General features: G+C 42.9%; 1 protein-coding gene across 1 annotated transcript in view; it reads right to left on the reverse strand.

Moving 5' to 3' along the window:
• Positions 1 to 323: 323 nt before the first annotated feature.
• LOC131947622 (poly(rC)-binding protein 3) overlaps positions 324 to 12,307 on the reverse strand; it is a gene marked incomplete at its 3' end in the record, with an annotated part of 57,496 nt that continues 45,512 nt past the window's right edge. Inside the window, exons 6-8 of the mRNA XM_059308849.1 lie at positions 12,065 to 12,181; positions 10,454 to 10,573; positions 324 to 452 (exon numbers count right to left, since the gene is read on the reverse strand). Of these exons, the coding sequence (XP_059164832.1) occupies positions 324 to 452; positions 10,454 to 10,573; positions 12,065 to 12,181 (366 nt within the window). The remainder of the gene's footprint in view (positions 453 to 10,453; positions 10,574 to 12,064; positions 12,182 to 12,307) is intronic.

Genomic DNA, 12,307 nt, shown 5'->3' on the forward strand with positions numbered 1-12,307 from the left:
GTGTAAAGTAATTGTAAGCATAACGTGTAACGTATATTTGGGTCGCGCGTTTTTATTTTAAGGATACACATTCATGACGTCACTCCAAGGGAAATAACTAAGAAAAATTTCCACATGCAGTTGTCGAACTTGTTAAATGAATTCGCAGTTATCTTGTCTGGTTCACGTGACCTCTAAAATCCTTATTTGATTGGCTGCAGCAGCTAATTTTTTTCTACCCCTACCCAAGAGTAAGTTCTGAAACTCTCCAGGCACTGTTCCACATTCATACCTGCTGCTCGGAGATTAAGGTGTGAGATTCACCAGAGCGTGTCGGCACTTACCTCTAGCATTATCCCGCAGACGTACTTGATGCACTGGGTGATGGCGTCGGCCGTGCCAGAGACCGTGACGGCCCGCTCCGTGGAGTTGGGCAACATCTCGCTGGCCACTTGGATGGACGCGCCTGTCGACTGGGGACAGAGAGAACATACTTTCATTAGATGTATGGTTGAACAATGGCACTTTGTTTCAAATCGTTGTCATGTAGAGCTAGTCAGGGGCTGCAGGTAGTAGTAGGGGGGGGGGGGTGAGGTACTGGTCTAGGGGGGTGGGTGAAGTACTGGTCTAGGGGTGGGTGTAGCACTGGTCTAGGGGTGGGTGTAGCACTAGTCTAGGGGTGGATGTAGCACTGGTCTAGGGGTGGGTGTAGCACTGGTCTAGGGGTGGGTGTAGCACTGGTCTAAGGGTGGGTGTAGCACTGGTCTAGGGGTGGGTGTAGCACTGGTCTAGGGGTGGGTGTAGCACTGGTCTAGGGGTGGGTGTAGCATTGGTCTAGGGGTGGATGTAGCACTGGTCTAGGGGGTGTAGCACTGGTCTAGGGGTGGATGTAGCACTGGTCTAGGGGGTGTAGCACTGGTCTAGGGGTGGGGGTAGTACTGGTCTAGGGGTGGGTGTAGCACTGGTCTAGGGGTGGGTGTAGCACTGGTCTAGGGGGTGTAGCACTGGTCTAGGGGTGGGGGTAGTACTGGTCTAGGGGTGGGTGTAGCACTGGTCTAGGGGGTGTAGCACTGGTCTAGGGGTGGAGGTAGTACTGGTCTAGGGGTGGGTGTAGCACTGGTCTAGGGGTGGGTGTTGCACTGGTCTAGGGGTGGGTGTAGCACTGGTCTAGGGGGTGTAGCACTGGTCAAGGGGTGCGTGTAGCACTGGTCTAGGGGTGGGTGTAGCACTGGTTTAGGGGTGGGGTAGCACTGGGACTAGTCAAGAGGTTAACTGGTCAAGGTTTGTATAGTGCTATTCAAATGAAGATATAAGCAATACATTCAGATGTATGATAAATACTTGCATAAGAAAATATTTCATGTATGAAAAATAAGATTTAAGGTTATTTAGAGAAAAAAAAGGTTTCAAACGCAATCATCGCCAGATCCATAAAATACTAGAATCGAATCAAAACCATACAATATCGATATTTTAAGTCAACAAGCTGAAGAGTAAATCGATATTTCAGTGATGGCGCTACCCATCAACAACGGCCGGTGTGTATCGATACTACAACATCATCCCTCACCAGTATCGATATTGTGAACTCACACAGGCCAAAGTCGAATCTATGACCTTAACAACAAGTGGGGAAGCTTTTACCAGCAGACGATACGAAGACGAATATCCCAAACGAACCTAATCGAATTCAAACAGAATCATCCGCGTCAAAGGCGGCCTAGCAGCCAAGCCAAACAGGTATTAATAGATCTAAATAAACCCTAACAAAAACCATAAGCCCTGGACGAAATTAGCGCACGCCCTCCGACTTGATTTGGTGCGCAATTTTCTAAATTGTGCCTGTTTTGAGACAGCAGATTATAACCTAGTTTCGACTGTAAAATATTCACTGCGCCAAGATGGCTGACACGTGACTCGCGTGCTCAGTGGGAAAAAAATGGCGGGGCTTTTTGTTTTGTTTTAGTGACGACCTTTACAGTAAAAGGTAAAAGGTAGCGCTAAGCACTTGTGGGCTAATCAAAAAGCAATATGATGCATGCTGGGAAACAGAACTAGTGTACATCAATGTCTGGTGAATTGATATGTGCGCTAGACACGGGAGTAGGGCGATATTTTTAGAACTAGGGGAGACAAAAGAAAGGGAGATAATAATCGGATCGCACAAAAGTAGAAATCAGAAAAGATCAAATAATATATTTATTATTTAATATCTAAATTTTAAATTTACAGAGAAAGTAAAGTCAATGATAAAATAAGACAAGAACAAAAAAGTTAGAATTTAAATGCACAACAAAATGACAAAATAAACATACATTTTCTTTTTAAATTTATTATTTGCAAAGCTGATCATTCTTAATTAGGTTGATTTGAAATATTTGAATTAATTAAAAGAAGAAGTGTCTATGTTAGCCTTTAGAAATTGGTCAAAATTGTGTTACCCCCCCCCCCACACCCCCACACCCTTACCCACACACTAACAACAACTGTAACGCACTGTAACATGAATCTGGAGTTGAGTTATGTTGTTGAGGATTAACACTAGGTTAACCTAAATCTAGAGTTGAGTTATGTTGTTGAGGATTAACACTAGGTTAACCTAAACCTTTTAATCGAGACTTCTCTAAGCCACTGGGTAATGGGAACAAACCCCTGCTTTGTGCATAACATAAGAACATCATTAAAAATCACAAGAACAACATAAGAACATCACAAGAACATCACAAGAGCATCACAACAACAACATAAGAACATCACAAGAACAACATAAGAACATCACAAGAACAGCATAAGAACATCACAAGAGCAATATAAGAACATCATATGAACATCACAACAACAGCATAAGAACATCACAAGAACATCACAAGAACAGCATAAGAACATCACAAGAACAACATAAGAACATCACAAGAATATCATCCCGTAAGACAGACAAATCGGCATAGAAAACTGTACAAGATGAGTGAATTAAGTCTTGACTATCATGAACAGATGTTTGTGGTAGATAAACAGCTGTGGGGTGGGTGTTTTTTTTCTACCTGTACACAGGGGAGGGGGGGGGGGAAGGTAGTAGACTCCCATATAATATACATTATATATATATATATATATATATATATATATATATATATATATATATATATATATATATATATATATATGGCCCATCTTAGAGTCTTCAGATGATATAGTATACACACCTCTACACTTTAAATAGCTATCACCAGGCCAAAAAAATCTCCCCCCCCCCCCCCCTTAGCAGAATATTGATTGCCGCCCAATACATTAGGTGTGTGATTAGAAAATAAACAAACGTCTTTCAAAATAGTTTTAAAGAGCCGGCCGGGGGCCGGATCCGGCCTTACGGCATGTTTGGCACCGGTCTGAATATCAAAGAACCAGCACTTAGACCCCAGGTAGAGACCGGCACTCCAACACCTGGTGGTCCATCGACGCCTGACTCCTGACTCAGGGCAGAATACTCCAGCCTGACTCCTGACTCAGGGCAGATTACTCCAGCCTGACTCCTGACTCAGGGCAGATTACTCCTGGATGTCAGTAGCCCCCCCCCCCCCCCGACAACACCCACAAATACCACCTCCACCCCACTCACCAATTCCCCCGCCAACCCATCAAACACTCCCCCCCCCCTCAATAAATTACATTTCAAACAATAGCTAAAAATAGACATGGCATGCCACATGCAGACACGAGGAAAAGTACAAATCTATTCACATGTTTAAGCACCTAACCCCCCCCCCCCCACCTCCCTGACCCCAGCAATCTCCTCGGCCTGAGGGTAGGGTGTGTGGGCTGAATACGTAGTTCGTTTACTTTGAATTTACCCCAAATCACGTATATGTTCAAAGAGACAAAGTGTTTATGTGCATGGCTATACACCGGCACCGTGTTACATACCCCAGATATATGTGCATAGTTCACCTACAGTCTGACACCCCCCCCCCCCCCCCAGCGTAATCCAGGTTCCGTTAATATTTTTTCAACACCCAGATCCAAATTTAACTAATAGAAAGGGGAAATAATCAAGTATTTTTTTTTCCTCGTCTCTAATCGATTTATTTTTAGCTCGACTGTGAGGGGCTCTCGGGGTGACGTCGCAGCAAGCAAACTTTGACCTTTCCTTGTTGTTGTATCGTCAACAATTATTGTTCTTTCTTCCTCAACAATTTTCCTCATTACATTTTCATCATTCCAGAGCTTGAGAAACCGTTCCTGCCTGATCAGACGCAGACGGCGAGGGCTGGGAGGACTGTCTATGGCACCGGCCCGTCTCTCGTGCCGCAGAGGGTATCGTTTACGGCCACGATCAAAGGGAGGTAATGCAACGACAAGCAGATGAACTTGTATCCGAGAGTTACCGTTCTTGCGAAAAGCAATCATCCTTGTAGGCCGTAGTTTGATCTAGTCTAGTGTGAGCTACCATTTTCTCCCTTAATGTTCTGTTTATTTTCTCAGACATTTTTCTGCGTCTATTTTCTTAATTTATTTTCAAATCTATTTATACACCGCATTAGCCGCTGGGGTCTATTCCTGTTCTATTCGATCTATTTAACTATTTTTAGAAAATTAAAAAAATTACAGTAATTATCTTCTGCCCGCCGCGAACATTCAATTCTGTTAATTAGCGAATTATACCTTGTGTAGTTCAGATCCAGCTAAATAATAAAAAAAAACCCATCACACAAGCCACATAAAACATCACACCATAAGCCACATACAACATATAGCATCACACAAGCAACATCACACAACACTACATCAACATATAACACCGCCAACATACAACACCACAACAGCATAGAACATCACACCACACCAATATAGAACACCGCCAACATACAACACCACCAACATAGAATACCACAGCAACATACAACACCACCAACATAGAATACCACAGCAACATACAACACCACCAACACGCAACACAACACCAACATAAAATACCACCAACATACAACACCACCAACACACAAAACCACATTAACAGTCCAAAAATTTCCTCTAAAAATGAGTGACAACTTTTTATTTAAATAGTTACTTAAGAGACCCTTAACTTAAACTCTAAACATCACTCAATTTAAAAAAAAATTGACATTCAGGCTAAACTCTTTTGGGAAGAAAGAAAACGAGAAATATGTTGGGTTTGTTGATAGATGTTTCTCCGGGACTGCTCTCTAAATGTAGCCGCCATCTTGTGTTTGTTTACAGTGGTTTCTTGGTGACGTAAGCAACAATTTTAAACAAATAAACAGAAGAGCTGTTTTGTGAGCAGGAGGGGGGGGGAGGTGCTAAAGGTGATTTCTGTGTACACATTGGTTCACCATACGATGATGTTGAACTTAGCACCTCTTTGTTAGGTTGGTGACCTTAGCACCTCTTTGTTAGGTTGGTGACCTTAGCACCTCTTTGTTAGGTTGGTGACCTTAGCACCTCTTTGTTCGGTTGGTGACCTTAGCACCTCTTTGTTAGTTGGTGACCTTAGCACCTCTTTGTTCGGTTGGTGACCTTAGCACCTCTTTGTTCGGTTGGTGACCTTAGCACCTCTTTGTTCGGTTGATGAGCTTAGCACCTCTTTGTTAGGTTGGTGACCTTAGCACCTCTTTGTTCGGTTGGTGACCTTAGCACCTCTTTGTTAGTTGGTGACCTTAGCACCCCTTTGTTCGGTTGGTGACCTTAGCACCTCTTTGTTCGGTTGATGAGCTTAGCACCTCTTTGTTAGGTTGGTGACCTTAGCACCTCTTTGTTCGGTTGGTGACCTTAGCACCTCTTTGTTAGTTGGTGACCTTAGCACCTCTTTGTTCGGTTGGTGACCTTAGCACCTCTTTGTTCGGTTGATGAGCTTAGCACCTCTTTGTTAGTTACTGACCTTAGCACCTCTTTGTTCGGTTGGTGACCTTAGCACCTCTTTGTTCGGTTGATGAGCTTAGCACCTCTTTGTTAGGTTGGTGACCTTAGCACCTCTTTGTTCGGTTGGTGACCTTAGCACCTCTTTGTTAGGTTGGTGACCTTAGCACCTCTTTGTTAGGTTGATGAGCTTAGCACCTCTTTGTTAGGTTGGTGACCTTAGCACCAATTTGTTAGGTTGGTGACCTTAGCACCTCTTTGTTAGTTGGTTGGTGACCCTAGCACCTCTTTGTTAGTTGGTGACCTTAGCACCTCTTTGTTCGGTTGGTGACCTTAGCACCTCTTTGTTAGGTGGTGACCTTAGCACCTCTTTGTTAGGTTGGTGACCTTAGCAACTCTTTGTTAGGTTGGTGACCTTAGCAACTCTTTGTTAGGTGGTAACCTTAGCACCTTATTGTTACACTGATGAGCTTAGCACCTTTGTTAGGTTGATGAATTTAGCACCTCTTTGTTACGCTGATGGGCTTAGCACCTTTGTTAGGTTGATGAATTTAGCACCTCTTTGTTACGCTGATGGGCTTAGCACATCTTTGTTAGGTTGATGAAGGCTACAAATCTTTGTTATGGTCGTGAAATTAGCCCATCTTTGTTATGGTAATAAATTGACCACTTCTTTGTTACGTCGGGAAACTTAGCCCATCTGTGTTAAGCACATCTTTGTTACGGTAGTGAACTACATGCTTTGTTGTGATGCCCCATCACCCTAACTGCTCTCAACGGCACCGAGCGGTAAGCTAATTTTCCAGATTGCTGGCCAATATAAAAAATGTAGTTTCTCTTTCCCCCACCCCTCCCTCCCTGCACCCCCCCCCCCTCCCCAACCAACCCCGCCTTTCCTACCGTTGCAGGCAGACACGGAAAAGGTTTTGTAAACAAGGGATAAACGTCATCAATTTTTGCCGTCTCAGACATGACTTTTTTGTTTACTCAGTAGGGAGAGCGGGGTCTGATCGGGGGAGATAATCCACTTGTGATTGTTTACATCCATGCGATCTGCACGAGTTACAGTTCCTTGCAGTACAATGCATCAGGGGAGGGAAAAAATGGTTGTATTGTTGGTGCGGGAAACGATTTTATTCTCCACTTGAAACAAACAGACAATAAAATAAAGCGGTTACACAGGAAACAATAGCTGAGCACAGATCTACAGAACTCGTGACCAACGGTATGGATGGGTGTGTGTGTGTGTGTGGGGGGGGGGGGGCAGAGAGAAGTGGTTGTCTCGCAGGGGTGAACTACTGTTTTTCACCATCTTCATATTTTAAAAAAAATTGCAATAGGATAATTTTTTTAACAAACCTTAACAATAATTTAGTATTTTTAGTGTAAATAAAAGTTTGCTAAAATAAGTTCTTACATAAGTCTTACTCTCTCCATTCTGATCGTTTTACACACGACGACCGTATCTATAAATATTTGCTTTAAACCCGATTGGTAGCTTGCAATTGACACGGGACGATGCTTATCTGCCCTTTATAGCCACTAGAGTTGGGCTATAATAGAATCATAAACACCTCACCACAACGATAGTCTAGTTATCTCCCCTTTTGTCAATCTATACAATAATAATCATTAAAAAAGTTTAAAAAAACCCACGTTTTCTGATTGAACTAAAAAGTAGAAAATAAATACTATACATCACAATAATGCAAGCGATCACTCTACTATAAGCGATGAAAAACGTGGGGCGCCGAAGTAAAAGTTATATTACTATTGATTAGATAATACTATTTACTTTTATTAGGGAGCTTGTAGAGAGTCAACAGTATTAGAAACTGTAAGAAAATCACGGCGCCCCACGTTTTTCATCGCTTATAGTAGAGTGATCGCTTGCATTATTGTGATGTATAGTATTTATTTTCTACTTTTTAGTTCAATCAGAAAACGTGGGTTTTTTAAAAACTTTTTTAATGATTATTATTTTCTACTTTTTAGTCTTTGTCTGTTTGTTTGCATTGAAATCTTGCTATCGATTTTATCTTTTCACTTTTTTTTTGGGTAAACGAAGACAACTCGTAAAAAGACAACTCGTAAAAAACGAGAGACCCTTTCTTCTTCGGTCTCAGTCGCAAGTGAATGATTGTCAGAGGTTAGTTGATAGCGGTTAGGACGAGGGCTGGTTACTGACTAGAACACATAGATTTGAACCCGTGTCGAGTGGGATAGCAATCGTGTGCCCAACCACTCGACCATATCGTCTCCCCCAAACTGGCCACCAGTGGTAATAGTTACCTCCTGTAAGTTTAAAGTCGGTTCAAACTAAATTATCTGCCCCTAAGCCTGTAAAGACGTGGGATCGTTCGCTTCACTGCGCGCGGCAAGAGAGAGGCGAGCTACGCGTCGCTCGTTTTTTTTCTAATGGCTCGCAGAGGAGAATTATATATATAGATAATATAGCGGTCTAAAATGCTCAATAAAATGTTTCCATTGATCAATTTAGTAATAATAACAATTGAATATTCTATGGTCATCCAAAAGAAAGCTTCCCTGAAAATTTCAGCGCGCTAGCTAACTGGGAAGTGCCAGAAATTTCGATCGCAAGATTTGATTGGAAAGACAAACAAACAGAGAAAGCAAGTTAAAGAAAGCGTGGGAAAATCTAGTAAGCTTTAAATTAACGTTTTATCACTAGTTTAGAATCGAAATATATTAAAATTATATTTAATTACATTGTGCTTATGTGCAGAGTTTGAAAAACACGTTAATAAAAAGTCTAGTGACAATTTAAGCCCAATTTCCGTATGTTATCCTAAAAAATTTTTGTGACCGAACGAAAGGATATTTTTGAAAACTTTCTTAGGCAATATTGTTCTAAATTATGGCAGGAATCGATTGGTAAATGTTTCAAGTCGCTAAGTGGTCTGGTTGCCGAGATATGGGCCAAAAACTGCATTTTTTCGATGTTTTTTGGCTTTTCCGGGAAATTCAGGAAGGAATTCCGGGAATTTTTTTGGCCCACAATCATCCTCGGAACTTGCTTAACATATTTGCTTTGGAACTAGTCTTCGATATTGCTTCGTTGAGGAGGAGATACGACTTAAAGCTGCGGACACACATCCATCCAGAAATAACGAATTAATAATTGTCAGTATGGAAATTGCGCTAAAAATTACAGCTCTGTTAGAAATCGGCCTAACTTGAATCAAAGATCTGACCACAAATAGACACACCCTCCCACAAACTGAAAAAAAGCTTGTAAAAAATGGGCCATAGAAATTAAGAGAGAGAAATTTATAATTAAAAACTAGAGGGGAAAACGAATAATAATAACGCGACAGCTCCGGTAAAAGGGAATTTTTTTTTATATTGATTTGCCAGATTTCTTCAGGTAGCGCGGCCAAACTAAAAAAACTAGGAAGCCATTTTGTGTGTAGAGTGTGGCAACTAGTACGAGACGGGCTTTGATTTCTGACGGAGTCATGACGCCAGGGACCAACAGGTTTAACTATGTTGCTTCACTTGACGATACACCGGCATTTTCCGGCTACTGAAGGCTGAAATTCCACTAATGTGCCGGCAATCTCCGGCTACTGAAGGGGTGGTAATTTCAAGAACTAAATTTTCTTTGACAAGTTTTCTGTCTGCCTCGATGTCTACACCTGTGACGTAAACAGCCCACCTCTATAACTGATGAAACAACAACAACCCAACTTATACAGTCCACCTCTATAACTGATGAAACAACAACACCCAACTTATACAGCCCACCTCTATAACTGATGAAACAACAACAACCCAACTTATACAGCCCACCTCTATAACTGATGAAACGACAACAACCCAATTTATACAGCCCACCTCTATAACTGATGAAACAACAACAACCCAACTTATACAGCCCACCTCTATAACTGATGAAACGACAACAACCCAACTTATACAGCCCACCTCTATAACTGATGAAACGACAACAACCCAACTTATACAGCCCACCTCTATAACTGATGAAACGACAACAACCCAACTTATACAGCCCACCTCTATAACTGATGAAACGACAACAACCCAACTTATACAGCCCACCTCTATAACTGATGAAACGACAACAACCCAACTTATACAGCCCACCTCTATAACTGATGAAACGACAACAACCCAACTTATACAACCCACCTGTAACAGGTGAAACGACAACAACTCAACTTATATAGCCAACCCCTACAGCCAGCTGTCCGCTACAGCCAGCTGTCCCCTACAGCCAGCTGTCCCCTACAGCCAGCTGTCCCCTACAGCCAGCTGTCCCCTACAGCCAGCTGTCCCCTACAGCCAGCTGTCCCCCAGCTGTCCCCTACAGCCAGCTGTCCCCTACAGCCAGCTGTCCCCTACAGCCAGCTGTCCCCTACAGCCAGCTGTCCCCTACAGCCAGCTGTCCCCTACAGCCAGCTGTCCCCTACAGCCAGCTGTCCCCTACAGCCAGCTGTCCCCTACAGCCAGCTGTCCCCTACAGCCAGCTGTCCCCACCAGCTGTCCCCTACAGCCAGCTGTCCCCTACAGCCAGCTGTCCCCTACAGCCGGCTGTCCGCCAACAGGTGCTAGAACCTACCTCTCTGATCTCTTTGATCTTACAGCCCTGCTTGCCGATGAGAGAACCACATTGGCTGGCTGGCACCACCAGACGTAGCGTCACGGGGGGTTTGGGTGTGGTCGGCGTGTTTTGGAGATCCTAACCAGAGAAAAAAAAATTAAAGTTTGTTGCCATTTCAAACATTTGATTGAAAAAAACAACAACTTTCATTTAAGTTTGTTGCCATTTCAAACATTTGATTGAACAATTTGAAATTCAAAACATCATTAAGAAAATATTTGAAAACCAAATTCTTCAGCACATGGTGAAAAGGTGAGGGGTCTGATTCTAGTTTTTAATTACATACTGCACATTACATAGCAAGATGGAGGATGGCGCCAAAAACATAATTAGACCTGGCTAATGGAATACCACACACTAATAAGGCCAACAGAAACCAAATTTACCACTGGGGAATTGAAAACCACCTTTTACCACTGGGAGGTGGATAAACCAAATTTTACCACGGGGAGGGGGGGGGGGGGGGGAGGTGGATAGACCAAATTTTACCACGGGGAGGGGGGGGGGGGAGGTGGATAAACCAAATTTTACCACGCTGTCACTGAACACCAATAGATCCGATTTGAAGATTTTCAAAACACCGACAAAAACCCTTTTGTAAAATCACTTTTGGGTGAGCTATTTAAATCCCCATTCCCTCAGCTACTAATACCCACGCATTCCCTCATCTGCCGAATTCCCCCATTCCCTCTTCTGCCAAATTCCCATTCCCTCTACTTCTAAAATTCCCCATTCCCTCTACTGCTAAAACTCCCCATTCCCTATTCTGCCAAAATTCCCCATTCCCTCTACTACTGAAATTCCCCATTCCTTCTAGTACTAAAATCCCCCATTCCCTCTACTGCTAAAACTCCTCATTCCCTCTACAGCTAAAATTCCCCATTCCCTCTACTACTGAAATTCCCCATTCCCTCTACAGCTAAAGATCCCATTCCCACTTCTGCTAAAATACCGCATTCCCCCTACTGCTAAAATACCCCATTCCCTCTACAGTTAAAATTCCCCATTCCCTCTACAGTTAAAATTCCCCATTCCCTTTACAGCTAAAATTCCCCATTCCCTCTACTACTGAAATTCCCCATTCCCTCTACAGCTAAAGATCCCATTCCCACTTCTGCTAAAATACCGCATTCCCCCTACTGCTAAAATACCCCATTCCCTCTACAGTTAAAATTCCCCATTCCCTCTACAGTAAAAATTCCCCATTCCCTTTACAGCTAAAATTCCCCATTCCCTCTACTGCTAAAACTCCCCATTCCCTTTACAGCTAAAATTCCCCATTCCCTCTACTGCTAAAACTTCCCATTCCCTCTTCTGCCAAAATTCCCCATTCCCTCTACTACTGAAATTTTCGATTCCCTCAACAGCTAAAATACCCCATTCCTCCTACTGCTAAAATACCCCATTCCCTCTACAGTTAAAATTCCCCATTCCCTCTACAGTTAAAATTCCCCATTCCCTCTTCAGCTAAAATACCCCATTCCTCCTACTGCTAAAATACCCCATTCCCTCTACAGTTAAAATTCCCCATTCCCTCTACTACTTAAACTCCCCAGCCCCAAGACCTACCTCCTCAAACTTCTTGCAGATGAAGCCAAATGCCCGATGGATGTTGTCTGTGGACCCGGTCACAGTGACAATCCTCTCTGGGCAGGAACCGTCTGAGATGTTGATTTTAGCGCCGCTCTGTGGGCAGACGACAACATGACGTCATCACACATTGCACAAATCAGTCTAACATTAAAGCAGAATTAAAACAAATGGTAGGGGAAGGGCAAAAAGGAAAAAAAATATGTTGGAATAAACATAACA

Source organism: Physella acuta, unplaced genomic scaffold, assembly GCF_028476545.2.
Source record: "Physella acuta isolate Inbredline_101_S28 unplaced genomic scaffold, ASM2847654v3 ptg000601l, whole genome shotgun sequence".
Lineage (NCBI taxonomy): Eukaryota > Metazoa > Mollusca > Gastropoda > Physidae > Physella > Physella acuta.